General features: G+C 43.4%; 1 protein-coding gene across 4 annotated transcripts in view; it reads left to right on the top strand.

The window, feature by feature from the left end:
• The window catches only part of KARS1 (lysyl-tRNA synthetase 1), a 580608-nt gene extending 564529 nt beyond the window's left edge, over positions 1–16079 (top strand). For all 4 annotated transcript variants that reach the window (XM_044081774.1, XM_044081775.1, XM_044081776.1 and 1 more), the window contains one exon: positions 15736–16079. In XM_044081774.1, the coding sequence (XP_043937709.1) occupies positions 15736–15822 (87 nt within the window). In that variant the 3' untranslated portion in view covers positions 15823–16079. The remainder of the gene's footprint in view (positions 1–15735) is intronic.
• The last annotated feature ends 3310 nt before the right edge of the window (positions 16080–19389 follow it).

Below are 19389 nucleotides of genomic sequence, written 5' to 3'. Positions count from 1 at the left end.
TTAATAGTAAATATTTAGCATAAGAAGCTCTTTTGAAATATTTATTGTAAATGGGACTTGGCCTCAGACAGATGATTTTAGTAGTGGCCTGACTTCCAAAGCTTTTGAATGTCACCTGAGTGGAGATGAACTCCTCCCCTACCACAAACATCGATCTCACATTCATAAAAAAGGAAATGCAGCCCATACTGTTTTTTTTTTCTGTCTTGCTGCAGAATGTGAGTAACCATTTGTGCATCTATTAATTTCTTCCAGGTGACCTTATCATGTGAAGTGATAAGAATCTGTTTTGGGAACCTTGTGCTTGTCAGTCAGTCCCTTCCAAATGGCTTCTGGAAAATGAAAAGACGTTTTGTTAGGTAGCTTCCATTGTTCTGTATCAGAGTGTTTACTATTATGTTTTACGTATTGTAGCAGTGCTTTGTTCCAAAATCAGTGATGTCTCTGGAAAAAAAATCACTACGCTGTGTGCCTGTGGAACTCAAATTCTGTCAGAAGACTATCACCTCCATTACAACTTTTGTTTGAGAGTCTTCTCTGACCAACTTTAAGACTTCATTGGGACTTCTAATCTTCAGGCTTTGTCCGATGTCCTTCAAGAATGCAACTGCAGTCATAACATGTGGGTTGTCCTGCCTCAGGCAGCCCTCGGTCGGCCGGATTCCAAAGTCTGGGTCCGACGTCGGCTGATGTCGCATTTCTCTCCGACGTCAGAGCGGCTGGAGTATATAAGCATCAGCCGACGCCATTTTCTTCAGTCTTTCTTGCCGCGCGGTGCCCGAAGCAGAAGCAGTTCGCAAGTGCCGGTCGGTCAGCTCCTGTATTCTGCGATACCGAAGTCATCAAAAAAGCTAAGTACCCCGTTGGGGACCTTTTTCTTGCCTCAGCCGATGTCAGAAATTACTGAAAAAGTTAACAATTGTCTTTTTTGTGGTAAACAAATACCTCATAAGGATTTCCACTCTTACTGCCTCCCTTGCCTGGGCCCAGACCACGACGTCTCAGCCTGTGCTCGCTTCAACAAGCCTACTCTCAGGCGCCGGGCGGAGTTCGCTGAAGATTTTTTCGGCGATAAATTTGCTTACACCATGCCGTCGGATCTTCTGACATCGCAAACTCCTAAAAAGCGAAAAGACCGGGACCGACATCCTCGGCCCGCGTCTACCACCGACTCCACGCCAAAACCTAGCGCGAGTGCTCCGGTTCCCTCTGAGACGGTCTCTCCACCGCTCCGAAGCGAAGACACCGCATTACCGACGACTCCGATCCCAGACATTACTCCGACGCCAGTTATAGATTTTCCTCCGGATACCGAAACCGAGGAAATGCCCGAGACCATTGCTGTAGACAAGGTCACTCCTGCACGTGGAGCTGCCAGGCCTCCTATGGCCATGTCTATTAAGGCCTACACTAGGGCTAAGGCAGCCAGCAAAACAAAGCATATTACTTCTAAATCTTTACCTCAGCCGACTCCGGAGACACAAATTATGTCCATGGCTGCTGATTTAATTTCCATGATTAGAGGTTCACAGACCCACCCTGAGAGAGCATCCCAGCCTCCTCCTGATAAAAGGCCCCGGGTTGAACCCTCTGACCGTACTCCTTCAGATGAAGACTCTGAGGGCTCTGTCCACTCTGATAGCCAGGAAGAGCTCTTCCAGACCTATGAGGACTCGGATGCAGAAGACTCCATACCTTCGGCCTCCCCTCCTGAGGATATTTCTTTTGGGGAAGTTCTGCACACCATGAGGGAACATTTCAAGTGGCAGGGCCAGGAATATTCTGATTCCAGGAAACGCCTTAGGACTTTCCTTAAGAAGCCTCAGCACAGGCCCCTAGCTATTCCTCCTGTACTTGATGTTCTGGATGATTTGTATTCTGATTCTAGTGCTACCCCTGATACTCTCCCTCCTGCTCCAGCCAAGCCAGACAGGTATTACAGGGTTCCAGAAACTCATTCCCATTTATTCAGGGCCCATACTGTTGATTTGGAAACTGTTTCACAGGGGCCTAAAGGAGTTTCAGCCTCCACCTCAAAAAATCCTTTGCCCTCCAACAGGGAAGCAAGGTCATTAGAGAGATGGGGTAAAAAGGTTTACACATCCACTACCTTATCTATGAGAGCTTTAAATTGCCTTTTTCATATGTTCCAATATCAGGATTATCTCTTAGAAGATTTACAAAAAACATTAGCTTCTCCTGATCCTTTAGACAGGAAGACTTTGCAGGAAGCTGTACATAACACTCAGCAAGTAAGCAATCACTTCCTGCAGTGTGGATATGATGCACTGGAAGCTTCATGTAGGGCAGCTATGACAGGGGCAGTGATGCGTAGACATGCTTGGTTAAAAGATCAACCTCTACCAGATCATGTAAAAGCAAAACTTCTGGATGCACCTTTGGAGAGGAACAAGCTTTTTGGTGCAAATGCTAAGGATGTGTTAAAGACCATCGAAGAAAAGCAAAATCAGTTCAAACTGTAAAGGATTTCCTCCAGGTTCAACCCCCCAGATTCAGTAGGAATTGGCCTTCAAAAAACTGGTCCTTTCCTAATCCAGAAAAGTTTCAAAGGGGTAAGAACAGACGTAGCCGAGGAAGAGGCCAATACAGAGGCCCTTACAGGGGACGTCAATGGCAGCCAGGAAACCAAAGAAGTGACGCAGGGGTTTCTCCTGCCCAACAACCACAATCTCAATGACTTTCCTCTACTACCGCCTACCAGGGAACAACTAGAAGCTCCCTTGGGTGGGAAATTGTCTCTGTTTGCAGAAAACTGGCACAGACTGACAAAGGACAAATGGATTTTGGACATTATAGACCGAGGGTACAGGTTTCATTTTCATACCTTACCAAGAAAACAAGGCATGCCAAATCTACCACAACATCAAAGGGCAGAGGCTATCAAGCAAATCACTCTGCTAACTCGAATGAAAGCAATAGAAAGAGTTCCACAACAAGAACAAGAACAGGGTTTTACTCAAGACTGTTCCTTGTTCCAAGAAAAGAAACTCAATGGAGACCAATACTGGACTTGTCCGCATTAAACACCTTTCTCATAGTACCAAAGTTCAAAATGCTGACTCTACAGCAACTCCTTCCCATGCTGGGCAAGGAGTCGTGGCTGATTACTCTGGACCTCAAGGAGGCATACCTGCATGTCCCTATCAGACACAGCTGCAGAAGATACCTCAGATTTCTTGCAGGGCCAGAGCTTTATCAATTCTCAGCATTGCCATTTGGCTTATCTACTGCGCCCAGAGTGTTTACAAAATGCCTGGCTTCAGTAATTGCTCATTGCAGGCTCCAGGGTATACAAATTTACCCGTACCTGGACGACTGCCTCATACAAGCGGACGACAAATTGATGTTGACAAAAAATCTGGAATATGTCATACGATTACTTCAAGCTCTGGGATACACAGTCAACTTCCAAAAGTCCAGACTGCAGCCATCCCAGCAAATAATCTTCTTAGGAGCCAAACTAGACACAGCCTCTCAGATGGCTTACCTGACAGAAGACAAGCAAGAGAAGTTAACTCAGTACTTCAAAGGTTTAGCAAAACTCACCCAGATGACTGCAAGGAGATTCCTACAGGCCCTGGGTTACATGGCATCCTGCATTCTACTGGTTCCATTAGCAAAACTACACATGAGAAAGCTTCAATGGTACCTAAAAAGCATTTGGTCTCAGCACAGCAACAACTTGGAGACAATAATACCACTCATTCCATGCTTACAAAAGGAATTCCTATGGTGGGCTTCGGTGAGCCAGGAAAACACAGGTATGTCATTCAAAAAAACACAGATAACACAGACCATGACTACAGACGCCTCAGACCTCGGATGGGGGGGCGCACATGGAAGGCAGGTGTATACAAGGACAATGGTCTCCAAAGGAAACACATCTGCATGTAAACCAAAAGGAAATGCTGGCAGTAATGCATGCTATCGAGGCTTTTCAAAACCAACTCCAGCAAGGTCACTTAATGATACGGACAGACAACACCACTGTGATGTGGTACATAAACAAGCAGGGGGGCACCCACTCTTACCCCTTTGCAGACTGACAATGCAGCTTTGGGAGAAATCACTGAGTCTAAACATCCAGTTACAATCACAGTTTGTTCCAGGAAAAGACACTGTGTTGGCGGACAGCCTAAGCAGGAATTTCACAGATCCACACGAGTGGAGGTTACATCCGAAGGCTTTCAGACAACTCACTTCGACATGGGGCAAGCCAGAAGTGGACCTATTTGCCTCTCACCTCAATCATCTCCTACCAAAATTTTGCACAAGGACATACCATCCAAAGGCTTGGAAAATAGATGCTCTTTCATTCAACTGGAACTCCCTAGCAATCTATGCATTCCCACCTCTGCCACTGATGACTGCAGTATTACTAAAGATCAAAGCAGAGAAGCCCAAGGGAATCATAATAGCTTCGGATTGGCCAAGACAACACTGGTACCCACTACTACGGAGCATATGTCACACCAGGAGGTGGGCCCTCCCTCAGTGGCCTCTACTTTTGACTCAACACAATTTCGAAACGCTGCATCCAAACCTTCAGACACTGCAGCTAACAGCCTGGGAGATCCCATAAATAACTTCAACTTATCTCTCTCCAAGGAAGTTCAGCGGATACTAACAGAGGCTCGAAGACCGTCCACCAGAAAGGTCTACCTAGCAAAGTGGAAAAGATTCTGCAATTGGAATACCAGCAAAGGGCATGATGCATCATTACCGAACATCCCACTTATCTTGGAATATTTGACAGATATGTTACAGAGTGGCCTCTCATATTCTTCAATAAAGATACATGCATCTGCTATTTCAGCTAAATACAACACTGATCCTCCTGTTTTTTCTCACCCCTTACTAAGACAATTCCTCAGGGGAATCAAGAACATTAAGCCACCAAGAAAGGCCCCAGTGCCAGCCTGGGACCTCAATTTTGTCTTAGAAAAACTGACCCTACCTCCTTTTGAGCCAGCAGCTTCAGTTGACTTGCAATTTCCCTCATGGAAAACAGCCTTCCTGTTGGCAATTACCTCAGCAAGAAGGGTTTCGGAACTACAGGCCCTAATGGCAATACCACCCTTTATTATTTTCCACAGAGACAGGGTTTCATTAAGGACCAACCCTACCTTTATGCCATCTGCCTGCTTTCTTCCCCAACCCTGAGAATAAGGGGGAAAGGCTTTTGCATACCTTGGACATTCATAGACAACTTCGATACTACCTGGACAGAACCAAGGCCAGTAGGAAGTCTGAACAGCTTTTTGTAGCTTACGCCCCTGCAGTCCAAAGAAAAGCAATTTCAAAACAGACTATTTCTAAATGGATTGGACATTGCATCAGATTCTGTTATTCCTTTCATGGAAAGACTGTTCCAGCCTATGTCAGACCACATTCCACCAGAGCTACAGCCACCTCTACAGCATTTTTAAGAGGGGTGCCTACAAAGGACATTCTAGAAGCTGCTACATGGAGCTCTGTGCATACATTCTCAAAACACTACAATCTCCCCCTATATTCCAGATCCAGAGCAGGCTTTGCTTCGGCAGTCCTGCAGGGTTTGATTGCCACACCATCTCTTTCCTAGAGCATACCTCCTCCCCCAGCTAAGCTATGGTATTCTACCCACATGTTATGACTGCAGTTGCATTCTTGAAGGACATAGTACAGTTTTGTACCTACCATAAATGTAGATGTCCGATAGACATACAACTGCAGTCGGGTTTTCCCTCCCTCCATACCCCTCTATGCTTAGGGTCCACTTCTATCCCCCTCACTCTTAGCTGGGGATATCTGTTATGGTGTATTTGTTTTATTGCTCATGTAATTGTTTGGAATCCTGTTTTTGTCTTCCAATTTGGTTACAGCCTTCCTTGGAGGGCACCTGGCATCTGGGGCAAGAAACACTGAAGAAAATGGCGTCAGCTGATGCTTATATACTCCAGCCGCTCTGACGTCGGAGAGAAATGCGACATCAGCCGACGTCGGACCCAGACTTTGGAATCCGGACGACCGAGGGCTGCCTGAGGCAGGACAACCCACATGTTATGACTGCAGTTGCATGTCTATCGGACTTCTACATTTATGGTAGGTACAAAACTGTACTTTTTGAAGCTGGTAAAAATGTGTGTTCCCCCCTTTCTCTTCAGGACAACCAACAACTGAAAGCTTAAAGCCTAACAAGACACCAAAAACAAATGCAGGCAAGGGTAAATGGAAAAAAACAGGAAACTGCTGATTAAAAAAAATGGACCTGGACCAGGACTGAGAGGCCTCAGCAACCCTGCCAAATCTCACTGAGGCCTGAAGCATTGGTCTCATGAGACATTGCCTTGTCTGTCTCCAACCTGTTTTCAACAGTTGTCTTCTGCCCTGTCCTGTACCCTCAGAGGCAGACAGTGGGGATGATGTGTTTCATTTATAGCCAGCCCTTCTTTTGAAGTGAAGGAATGCCCGGCCACCCTTGATGGACAGCTGTCCTTCATATTTTTTACCTGCGTAACACTAGTGGTTCAAGAAATGCCTGAGGGCCTGGTTTTGGTGGATTGTATTGAAGTGTATGCATACCAGAGAGCCTTCTACCCCATCATTACATGATCAGCCATCCAAATTCAGACTGTTATCTAGAAGATGCCCACCCTAGCCTATATGGTCTTTAACTATCGGAGATTCAAAAAGGAGTACATGACACAGGGCACAAATTTAACCCTCAGGTAACCCACGCGTCAGCCTCAGGACTGTCTCCTGTGAATAAAAGTAGTAGTATCCTCTGCGCAAGTCCAACAGGCTTCCCATTTCTTTTATAAAAAGTTGATGACAGACCTGTCATTAGTTTCCCTTGGTGCAGCCATGGTCTCCAGGCTGCAGTGTCCTCCTAAGTGATGATGAAATAGGATATTTCTCGAGTCATTCATTCAGGCCCACATAAGGTACCAGGGAGGGCTTCAGAAACAAATTGAAGAGCTTGCCCTAGAGAAGAATCAGACTGTGAAAGTTCAGGTTTCCAGGTTGTTCCATTCAGTAGGGGGGGGTATTCTAAAAGGTGGTAACAGTGCAATAGATGTAGTTTCAGTGGTAGTAATTCTTGAATCCATAATTATGAGACATGATCTTTAAAAAAAAAAAAATCAACCCCCCCCCCCCAGAGAGTACCAAAAAAGTAACTACTTAATGTGCATTTAGACATAAATCTTGTTTTGCCCTTTCATGCAAGAAATGGATTTATTTATACAATTTATTAACTGGGATAGACTTTTCAAAAGACTGAAGGGGAAGGGAAAGACCATGGACCATGGAGACTGTTACAGTTCTTCCAAACCCTCCACCCACCCATCCTCATTCTCGCGTACAGCAAGAGACTTTCTTCTACAGCCGTAAGATCAGGGGTCAGCGGCTGGTCAGAAGAGAACTTTTGAGAAAATTTGGCAAGGAAAAAGAAAGGGTTTTTGAGGGTGGCCTACTGGCAACAACCTGTGAATCCTCTACTCAATTCTGACTACAGCAACCTTTTCCCCTTCTCTCCCCCTCACCTGATAGCTTAGCTGGCTGATTCTTTTCAAAAAAAAATTGAATGAAGATTACAAAAACAAATGGGTTTTAACTGCCATCACTTCAGGGTGCAAAATAGAATTCTGATGTTCTTTGTGTTTCACTGTTGCAGTCATTACATTTGAGTAATCTGCTGGCAGGTTGCCCTCAGTTGACCTGATTAACAAAGTCTTGGGTCCTGCGTCAGTTGCTGTCCCTTCTTCCATGACGTCAGGTCGTCAGGGGTATAAAACATGCAGCCGACACCATTTTCATTAGTCTTTCTTGCAGCGTGGTGCCCGAAGCAGAAGCAGTTCGCAAGTGCCGGTTGGCCGACTCCTGAAATTGTCATTTTCGAGTTTCAGAACCAAAGTCTTCAAGCTAAAGCTTAAGTACCCCGTTGGGGAAACTTTTTCTTTCTCCTTAACGATGTCAGTAAAAGTTAATAATTGTATTACTTGTGAGAAGCAAATACCTCATAAGGATTTTCATTTGTACTGTGTTCCTTGACTAGGCCCTGACCACAACGTGCTTTGCTGTTGGTTTTGTGCTAAATTTAACCAATGCACTATTAAACGTCGGTATATTTTTGCATCAAAATATTTTGGCTCAAGATTTAACTATCCAGAAATGTCGTGGGTTAGCAATCCGACTACCTTAATACATAAAAAATGCAAAGAAAAAGACAGACAGTCGAGGTTCAAAACCAACAACGAAGCTTCTCCTAAGCCAGTCGCCGGTACTCAGTGAGGTGCTTTCTCAGCCCCTGATACCCACTACTTTTGATTCGCAGGCCTCTACTGAGACCCATTCAGAGTCCGGTGTGCCACGAGACACTTTAAGTATTGAACCCGCGGATGTCTGTACCTTAGATGGGTCCGGAGCCGCTGAGCAGGCACCGGCTTCTGAGGGTGTTTTTAGGCCTAAAGATTTGAATATTAAACCAACTCCATCTTCAAAGCTTAGGCCAAAATCAACTTCTATGTCTAAAAACTGACGCTTGGGCCACGTGCACAGGCCCCTATGCCTAAAAACAAATTATCAAAATGGTTGAGGATTCAATTAGCATCATCAGGGGTCCCCATCCCCCTCCTGCTAAGAGGCCTAGGCAAGGCATGACTATGAATCATCAGATCAGGTTTCTGTTTCTTCTGATCAGGAATTATCTATTTTACCTTGTGAGGACTCTGATGCAGAAGATTCCATCCCTTCTGTCTCTCCTCCTGAGGATTTTTTGTTTGTCGAAACTTTGCATACCTTAAGGGAACACTTTCACTGGGAGAGTCAGGATTTTTCAGAATCTAAAAAGAGGCTTAGGGATTTCCTTCTTCCTCAGCATAGGCCTTTGGCTATACCTCCTGTTCTACACATTGTTGATGATGTTTTCTCAGAATCCAGCATGGCTCCTGATTCCGTGCCTCCGGCTCCTAGTAAGCCAGACAGATATTACAGAGTTCCTGACTCCCACAAATTCCTTTTTAAAAACCCTACTTCTGACCTTGAAACCATTTTTCAGGGTCCCAAGGGCATTAAGGCTTTTACTGTTAAAAATCCTACCCCTTCTGATAGAGACTCCAGGCCGCTGGATAGATTGGGTAAGAAAGTGTATAGATCTGCAACCTTGGCAATCAGGGCTTTAAACTGTCAATTTCATATGCTTAAATATCAGCAGCATGTCATGGGATTACTTAAACAGAAAATTATGTTGATTTCTGACTGTGTGGAAAATTGCAGGATTTATTGCATTCAGCTGAACAGGTTGGCAAGCATACTTTGCAATGTGGTTTTGATTCCTTGGAGGCCTCTTGCAGGGCCGCTGTAACTGGATCTGTGGTAAGAAGGCATGCTTGGCTCTAGGAGCAAAATCTGCCTGATCATGTTAAAGAAAAATTGTTGGATGCTCCTTTACAACAAGACAGTCTATTTGGTAATGAGGCAGAAGAAGTTTTGAAAAAAATGGAAGATAAAGCTAAATCTATGCAAACTGTAAAAAATTTCCTACAAGTGCAGCCACCCAGATTCAGTAGGCACTGGCGTACTAAGAACTGGTCCTTTCCAGTACCCACCAGAGCCACTCAGGCCAAACCCAGGCACACTCCAAAGGTTCCAAGTTTGTCACAAGGAACTCATAGAACAAAACAATGGGGTGCCTCCACCTCTAAATCTGGAAGTAACAAGGCACCTTCCTACGGTAAACAGTCTCAGTGACTTTCCTCTGCAATCACCAAGCACTTATCTTTTGGCTGCCCCTTTGGGGGGAAAACTGGCACTTCATGCACAAAACTGGCAACTAATTACCCAGGACAAGTGGGTTTTAAATATAGTATCCCAGGGATACAGATTTCGTTTCCACATGTTGCCAATCCCAAACGGATGGCCAGATCTGCCTCCAAATCAGTGGGCAGAGGCCCAGAAACAAGTTATGTCCTTCATGAATATGGGGGCTATTCAACCAGTACCAGAAAAGGAAAAGGGACAAGGATTTTATTCAAGACTTTTCCTGGTACCCAGAAAAGACAAATCATGGCGTCCAATTCTGGACTTATCCATTCTAAATACATTCCTGGACATTCTAAAATTCAAGATGCTGACTCTACAACAGTTGCTTCCTATGCTAGGCAAGGATGCCTGGTTGGTAACTCTAGACTTAAAAGAGGCTTACCTGCATTTCCCAATCAGGGAATCTTGCAGAAGATACCTCTGCTTCAAAGCAGGCTATTTGCATTACCAGTTCTCTGCACTGCCCTTTGGCTTATCTACTGCTCCCATGGTCTTCACAGGGTGCCTGGCACCAGTAATTGCATTTTGCAGACAAAGAAACATTCAAATTTATCCTTACCTGGACGATTGTCTAATTCAGACAGAAAACAAGGACATTCTTCTAAACCATCTGGCGTTTGTAAAAAGACTTGTAACTTGTCTAGGGTACACCATAAACGAAAAGAAATCACATCTGGTACCCTCTCAAATTATATTCCTGGGTGCAAGCTTGAATACAACTGCCCAGATGAATTTCCTTACGCCAGAAAAACAAATTCAATTGATGACTTATTTCAAACAAGTAGCCACAAAAAGCCAGTTATCTGCAAGACAAATTCTGCAGGCCTTGGGATTCATGGCTTCCTGCATTCTAATAATTCCATATGCAAGACTGCATATGAGGAAACTTCAATGGTACCTAAAAAGCTTATGGAGTCAACATTGTCACGGCCTATGGCGGGCAGAGGCCTGCCACCAAAACAAGGGACTGTCATTCATTCAACCCCCTGCCACCCAAACCCTTACTATAGGCGCATCAGATTATGCCTGGGGGGCGCATCTGGCGGGAAGATGCATTCAGGGCCAATGGAGCCCAAATCAAATACACGTACATATCAACCAGAAAGAGATTCTAGCTGTACAGAATGCTCTGACAGCCTTCAAGCTTCATCCAGGACAACTACTGATAAAGACAGACAACACCACAGTCATGTGGTACATAAGCAAGCAGGGGAGTACCCATTCCTACCCCCTTTGCAGACTAGCCATGGCTTTGTGGAACACGGCCTTGACTTAATCAAATGCACCTACAGGCTCATTTCCTGCCAGGAAAGCAAAATACTCTGGCAGATGAACTAAGCAGAAATCTTATGGACCCACACGAATGGAAACTGGATCCACAAATCTTCAGCATGTTGACACACTAATGGGGGAGCCCAGACATAGTTTTGGGGTGAGGCAAAAAGATCTATCAGTTGGACAAATTCTGCACAAGAATTCATCACAAGACAGTTTAGAATGTGGATGCTCTATCCTTCAGCTGGAAGAACCTATCGGTCTGTGCCTTTCCCCCTCTGCCTCTGCTCTCCAAGGTCTTACTAAAAGTCAGACAGGAAAAAACAAAAATGATTCGGATTGCTCCAGACTGACTTCGTCAACACTGGTACCCGCTCCTACACAATATGTCGCACCTTCCTCCGTGGTACCTGCCTCAGACACCTTATCTATTGTCTCAGCAGAACTATCAAATTCTGCACACTCTGCTCCAAACACTGAATCTTGCAGCATGGCTAATCAACTAATTTCACCAGCTGAATCTCTCAGCAAACCTGTGATGTCATTTTGGAGGCTAGAAGGCCTAGTACTAGAAAATCTTGTGCTGACAAATGGAAAAGATTCTGTGCCTGGAACCAAGCACAAGGAATAAGCACAGCAATATCCAGTGTTCCTCAGATTCTGCAATATTTAACTGAGATGCTTCACAAGAGCCTATCTTTTTCTTCCATCAAAATCCATGCCTCTGCCATTTCAGCTCATTACAATGCAGAGCATCCCCTCTTTTCTCATCCCCTGCTAAAGCAGTACCTCAGAGGGGCCAAAAATTTAAAACCTCCCAGGAGAGCACCAACTCCTGCATGGGACCTCAATTTTGTGTTGGAAAAACTCACTCTACCTCCTTTCGAGCCAGCTGCTACTGCAGACCTAAAATTTCTGTCCTGGAAGACCGCTTTTCTTTTAACAGTCACTTCAGCTAGAAGGATTTCAGAACTACAGGCTCTCATGGCAGTGGAGCCTTTTATTATATTTTACCCGGACAGGGTGGCTCTCAGGACTAATTCATCCCTTATGCCTAAAGTGGTATCTAGTGTGGCTCTTAATCAGACCATTCATCTGCCAAACTTCTTCCCAAATCCACAGAACAAGGGTGAACGGATTCTGCATTCATTGGATGTACACAGACAACTAAGATACTACTTAAACAGGACACAATCTCTAAGAAAATCTGAGCAATTACTGGTGGCATTTGCTGCAGGGGCAGAGGGGAAGGCTATTTCAAAGCAGATTATTTCAAAATGGATAAACCATTGTATTTGTTTCTGCTACATGCACTTTGGTAAACCTGTCCCCAAGGGGATCAGATCCCATTCCACTAGGGCTGCATCTACTTCTGCAGCCTTTCTCAGAGGGGTTCCTACCAGAGACATTCTAGAAGCTAACTGGAGCTCACTTCATATGTTCACCAAACATTACCATTTACCTCTCTTCTCTAAATCCAGAGCAGGCTTTGCCACTGCTGTCCTGCAGGGCCGTATAGCTGCTCCTAATGCTGTATAACTCCATCCTCCCAACCATAGCTTTGGGATTTTACCCAAATGTAATGACTGCAACAGTGAAACACGAAGAACATAGTAGAGTTGTGTACACTTACCATAAATGTAGATGTCGAGTGTATTCACTGTTGCAGTCCTGGTTGCCCACCCTCCAGCCCCCTATTTTTCTCTTACTATACCTCTTCCTGCTTTTTCTATGCTTAAAAGCCTTTTTGGTGCATTTGCTTTTATTTGGAGGTATATTTTTTGTGTTCTAAATTGCATGCATATATATATATATATATATATATATATATATATATATATGTATGTGTGTGTGTGTGTGTGTGTGTGTATGTATATATATATATATATATATATATATATATGTTCCCCCCCCCATTGGGGGGGGGGCACCTGACATATGGGGCAAGAAAAACTAATGAAAATGGCGTTGGCTGCATGTTTTATACTCCTGACGACCTGATGTCATGGAAGAAGGGACAGCAACCGACGCAGGACCCAAGACTTTGTTAATCAGGCCGACTGAGGGCAACCTGCCAGCAGATTACCCAAATGTAATGGCTGCAACAGTGGATACACTCGAACATCTACATTTATGTTAAGTGTGCACAACTGTACTTACCTCTCAAGTCATTTATTCAGGCCCACATACGATACCAGGAAGGGTTTCAGAAGCACCAGTGGTTCAGATGGAGTTGGTCTTTGCCCAACTCGATACCCTGCTAACTCAGAATAAAGGAAATTATCCCTCTAGAGGAGCCACTGCTGCAGTCCTGTGTGCCGTCCTTTAGCAGAAACATTATATCAGAGTCCCATCTGCTTGACTTGGTGATAGCTCAAGTTGTAATAGAGCTACTTCACTTATCAGAAAGAGTAAGGGAGGTTTCCCAGTGTCTGTCCCAAGTTCCTGTGGTCAGTATGAGTGCCACCCCACCCCCCTCCCCTGCAAAAAGAAGCCATTAGCCTAGTGGGACTAACCTGATCAATGAAAGTGCAAATAAAAATAAAATAAACGTGTATGAGAACTCTCCCTGCAACAAATAGTGAGAGACACCAGGCTAGGCTGTCTGTATGCCCTGAAAATACACTGCTATCATTCCACCTGCAATAGTGTACATGAGTTCAGGAGGACAGTGCTGCTGTGACATGATGAGACTTAGATGTTTGTGAGGTTTGATATTAGTTATTAAAACTCATCTATCATGTTAGCTTGAACAAATCATATTATAGGGGCAAAGCAGTATACAAATATGGTTAGAGTTTTTCTTCTAATGGAGAGGAAAGAAAGACAAATTTAAATTTAGCATATTGTAAGTTGTTACCCTTCACTGGAGAGTCATCAGTACACCATGTTCAGATTTTAGGTTATACAGCAGTTGTCATTTTTGTTATCCCTCTGTTCATATTGTATATGCACTGTTTTCAGTGTTGTCTCTGGTTGCAGTAGACACATACTGCTTCATCATAGTCTGTAGAACTTTGACCCTTCTAAATCCATTCCTGAAGTAGTGAACCTTTTTATGATTGCTGGCTGAGGGGAGCAAGACTATCAGATTAAGTGTTGAACTTACCACGTTTTAATGATTGTAAAATGGGCAAGAGAACCTGCTTGTATCATCCCAGGTAAAAAGAGACCTCTTAATGGAGGTTTGGTCACAGAGACATTTCTGGGAAATGATGCCCATTTAAGAAGACTTTTGTGTCTTGTAAGGCCTCTTAAAGTAAAACTGTGATTTAAATCTGACCAGCACTTTAGCTGTGAGATGAACAAGGAGGAATTACATCCTTTTGTCACCAAATGTGTACAAAAAAAGGATGTATAGTTCACTGCTTTTTGTATTCCAGGTACTTCCAGATTGGTGTCCAATGCCTTACTTAAAACTGGAGTCAGAGTGGTGTTGAGTTTTTGTTTCCTTTGCCTTTAGGAAGGAGGGCATACTTTAATTATTATGGTATACTTAATAATTATGGTTTTTAATGTTTCCAGTAGTAGCTTTTTCTATAAACAGCATGATTTGCTGTAATTATATTCTGAGGTTACACATTTGTGGCAGCCTTAAGATTGCTCAGCATTTTAAAATGCTTCTTTGTAAAAATGCTTATGAAAATACTGCCAAAAAATGTTTAAGGCACTTTTTAGGTAGTAATGTAACTTTTATGTGCTTCATGTCTTAGGTAGAGATGTTGATATCAACTGACTAAATAAGTGATAACTATTGTGAAATGCATTTTAGGTTTTATTTGCTGCTGTTAATTTTGCATTTTTGACCTTGTCTGTAGTCATTCATATTTATTTATTTTGGATTCATTATATTTCTTCCTGATGTATTTTTTTTCTAAATCACACTATATCATCTTTCTTTTAAGGTCAAATATGTGAAAATACTCAAATTGCCAAGGCCATGAAAATCTTATTTCTTAAATTGAGGCATTAAACATTTTGGGGTGGAATTATTAATCCTACACTTCTTGTTTGTGATGTGGAAAGTAACTACACAAATGCAGGTTTTACAGAGATTTAGGTGGGATGCATTGTGCTTAAGCACTTCATATTATGATCTGAATGGTACTGCTTTTTTATATATTTTTTTCTCACCTCCCTTTTCAGCGGAAGGTGTTGCTGCCTTCACCTCTTTAAACTACACTTCACTATGTCATGAACAATCTTTGCTGTGGTATGACGACTTCTTTCTGTAGTTTTACCATTTAGCAAGTGTGTTATCTCAGCAATAACCTGTCATTTCAAGTTGGCTTTCCAGAATATTGACTGTAGACTGTCGGTTTGCGTGGCCCATTCCATCATAGTAGCTGATTTATTAATGGTCTGTTAAAAGTAGTTTCCAGTTTAAGGTAATGAAACATGTAAATTTTGTGGCATGTTGCATTTGGGTAAATGTTTTTTCTAACTTTGTGGAAAATTTTAATGACTTAAGATTTTTGTGTGAATTTTATGTAGTCTGTTTCAAAATGTAAGGGTGTTACTAGTTCTAAGTGTTTTGTATTAGGCTGTGCAGTTTACAGTGCATTATGGCATTTAGAAAGGCAAACAGAACAAGAATATATTTTGCATCTCGTAACCTGTCTTTTTTTTTTCCAGGAGGTGCTGCTTTTCCCAGCCATGAAGCCTGAAGAACAAAAGAAGGAATGCAGCCCGAATACATCTGAAGAGGGAACATCAGTTTAGAGGGAAACAAAAAAAAAAAACACTTTTATTTACAGTCCACACTTGCAAGCATTGTCTGTCCCAGTCGACTGATTTGGGAGTGGCATAGGAATCTGTGAAAGTTACCGTGTACTACTGTATGGCTTGCACTTGGACCATGTGTTGCAACATCTGGTTTTCAGAGACATGAAACAAAAAAAATCTATATAGTTTTTGTACTTGAATTCACTAATTAATAAATTATACAGTACAGAGCAGTTGATACTGACATTGATAGACTTCTGCAGCCTGTGGTTTCTTCTGAGGTTTATAAAAAAATACTTTTTGACTTGTTGCAAGTATCACTAAGATTGAACCTGGTCACATGAAGTTTGCTTTTTTTAATTGGTGCCTTGACTTAATTGCTATATAATCTTTTTCATAATACCATAGAACAATTTAGATATGTTTCGTGTGAGGTTTTCTAATCTTTGGAAGACATGAGATCTCATTACCAGTGTTTTTTTCACTGACATTCTGCACACTTGTCAGTTTGGCAGCATTGGATGTACTTGCATTTTCTGGCACAGTACACTACCATTGCTAAACTGTGGTGCAGACAAAATTGGATGACTCCTCCTGCTGTGGTCATTATTTTGAGCGTAGACATACAGTTGAAATAGTCTTAGAATCCTTTCTGACAGTAGTGTTGACTTGGTCTGTCAATAAGCAGTTTGGGCTCTGTGCTGTTACAGTATAGCTAAGATATTCAGATAAACTGCAAATGACCAGCTGTGCTACATCTACCTGCAGCACTGCTCTGTGTTAATGCAGCAGACTTAATTTTGGTGCACCTGTTGTCATTCAGTGGTTTGCTGTGTCAGGCAACATAACTGAGCATGGTCTCACTGCCATGTTGAACACACTGTCACTAAGAGTATTAGTGTTTCAACTTTTCTGGTTAGAAATATTTCATTGACCTGGTTTTGGCGCATATAATTGAAGCCCATGGTCTGCTTAATGAGTATCTGGAACAGCAGCTACAGTTTCCATACACCAGTTGTGCTATACTGTGTCCTTTTATTCAGTGTTGCAGTATTCTTTCTATATGGGTTGTATTCCTTCCATTGATCCGACGTCCAGCCTACATACAAAAGCTTATAGCTACTGCCAGTACGTGGGACATCGCATGTACGTATTGACAACCTCAACCATGAAAGGGCCGTCTGCACATACCATCCTCAGAAGTTTTTCACTGCCATTCGGAAAGATTGACTCCTATGTACAGTTTTGTGGTCAGATTCCTTTGCTCCACTTCCAGCTTTAGATAAGTACCCCATTGGGGATTTATAATTTTGCTACTGCCATTTGCTGTTGTTCATGTCATCCAGGAAGGGCAAGTGTAAATGTAGAAGGTAAATTCCACATAAAAATAGTCATGAGCTTTGTCTGTTTTGCTTGGACCTAGTCACGATCACCATTCCTGTTCTATTTGCCAGGCCTTTGTGCCTAAGAATTTGCAAAGCCATCTTTCTGCTTTAAACGTTTATCTGGAAAATCAGACTCCGACGTCTGGCTAGGGACGCAATGTAGGCTTTCCGGGAGGGGGGGCTCCTTCGGAGACAAGTTTGAAGAGGAAGGTAAACAAATTTGTGCCTGCCTCCTCCAATATTCCTCTTGAGGTCGGTGAAGACCCGGTGGTATAGTTGGTGGTCTGTCCCCTTCTTCGGCAGTTACCTCTTGGGAAACCATCAAGACTGTGGATCCAGCATGTCCGAGGCCTTGCAGACTTCTAGTTCTGGCGATTTGGGGGAACTGTGGCTCATTCTAATGGTGGACTCCAGGACCGCTCCTGCTCCTCTACTCAGAGATCTATCGGACATTAGGCCTATGTCCGACCTCTCTCCTCTGGTGGAGAAGCCCATTAAAAAGAAACAGAAAACTAAGCACCCATACTTTCCTTCCACTCTGCAATCAGATTGGGATGCATTTTTCTCAGGGTCTTATCAGAGCCCTTATGGCACTGAGGCCTACAGCTTCTTCTTCCCTCTCTTTTCCAGAGTTCACTTCTCCTGTGCTGGTTTCTGGGTCTCAGGGTTTTCTCTTTGCAGGCTGCAGAGGTATAGGCCCTTGATTCTGACTCTGAAGATTCCTCTTCTGATGAAGACTCCCTGGCATACTCCACCCAGATTCCTTTCCGTCTGGAATATGCTTCTCCTGAGGAGGAGTCTAATAGGGGAGATTCCCCTGTAGACGAGCTTTCTTTTGGGGAAACTATTAAAAAGATGAGGGAATTTTTTTAAGTGGGATTCCTCCCAATTTTCAGGAGCACAAAAATGTTACTATGAGCTTCTTCAGATGGAAGCCTCTGCACCCTCTGCAGTTCCACCGGTTTTTCTTGCTTTCTTGGATACTTTTGCTTCCACTTGTAAAAACCCTGATTCCCAAGCCCCTGCTCATAAGAGACCTGACAGATATTATAAGGTCCCAGATGACTGCAAGTTTCTTCATAAATGGCCCTCTTCTGACCTAGCTGTGGTCTGTATTGCCTGTGACAAATATTCTCATCTGTCTCCTGCTAAGCTGCTTCCCTCTGATAAGGAGAGCGGGATATTGGAAAGGCTAGGTAAAAAAAAGTATATACTTCATTCACGTAGGCTATTAGAGTTGTAAACTACCTGACCTACATGACTAGGTGTTCTCTGGCTTTACTTTCTCGGGCATCTTGGGCTTTGTCCAAATTACCTGACTCAGAGATTAAATCTCAGGTTCTCAATCTGTTGTGTGCATCTTCTCAGGTAGCTAGGCATTCCATTAGGTGTAGTTATGATGCAGTGGAGGTTTCTGCCAGGGCTGTGGCCTCTGTATCTGTTCTTAGATGTCATTCTTGGTTAAGGCTCCAGGCATTACCTGATGGTATAAAGGCTAAACTGCTCGATGCTCCTTTAGATAATTCTGCCCGTTTTGGTTCAGTTGCTACAGAACTTTTCAAATCTTTGCAGGAGAAAGTTAATGAACTCTAAGATTTAAAATGCTTGTTTTACCAGTCCCAAATTGCACAGGAATTTTCCTGCCAAGACTCCCTTTGTCAGGAGACCTGCTCATTCCTCTTCTGCTACTTGCAGGTTCTAGGTCTAAGAAATATTTTGGAGAGCCCCTCAATCAAAATCACCTGCTCCTACAACTCCGTCTCAGCAGTCCTTTCAGGCCAGACCTGGATCTCTGTGACAACCAAGCCTTTCTTCCAAGTCGTACTCTGTGTTCACCCCCCCCCTCCCCCCCCTCCTTCCCCTCCTTCTCTCTGGATGGAGATCACTCAGGACTCCTGGGTGTTTTCCATCATCCAAAAAGGTTACTTTGACTTGGAAGACTCTTCCACCTTTCCTAGGGATGCCTCAACCCCTTTCCAGCCAACTTCATCTCTTTCCTCAGTTATTAGCTCAACTCTTCCACCAGGGTACAATACAAGTTGTCCCTCCAGAACAAAAAGGAAAGGGATTTTACTCCAGGATGTTTCTTGTTCCAAGAAAGGATGGTCCTTGTAGACCCTTCCTAGATCTCTCCCATTTAAACACCTTCCTGAAAGTGCATTCTTTTAGGATGCTTTCT

This window comes from Protopterus annectens, chromosome 8.part1 (genome assembly GCF_019279795.1).
Source record: "Protopterus annectens isolate FY-2018-M chromosome 8.part1, PAN1.0, whole genome shotgun sequence".
NCBI classification, from domain to species: Eukaryota; Metazoa; Chordata; order Ceratodontiformes; family Protopteridae; genus Protopterus; species Protopterus annectens.
This window is presented reverse-complemented; position numbering and strand designations above follow the sequence as displayed.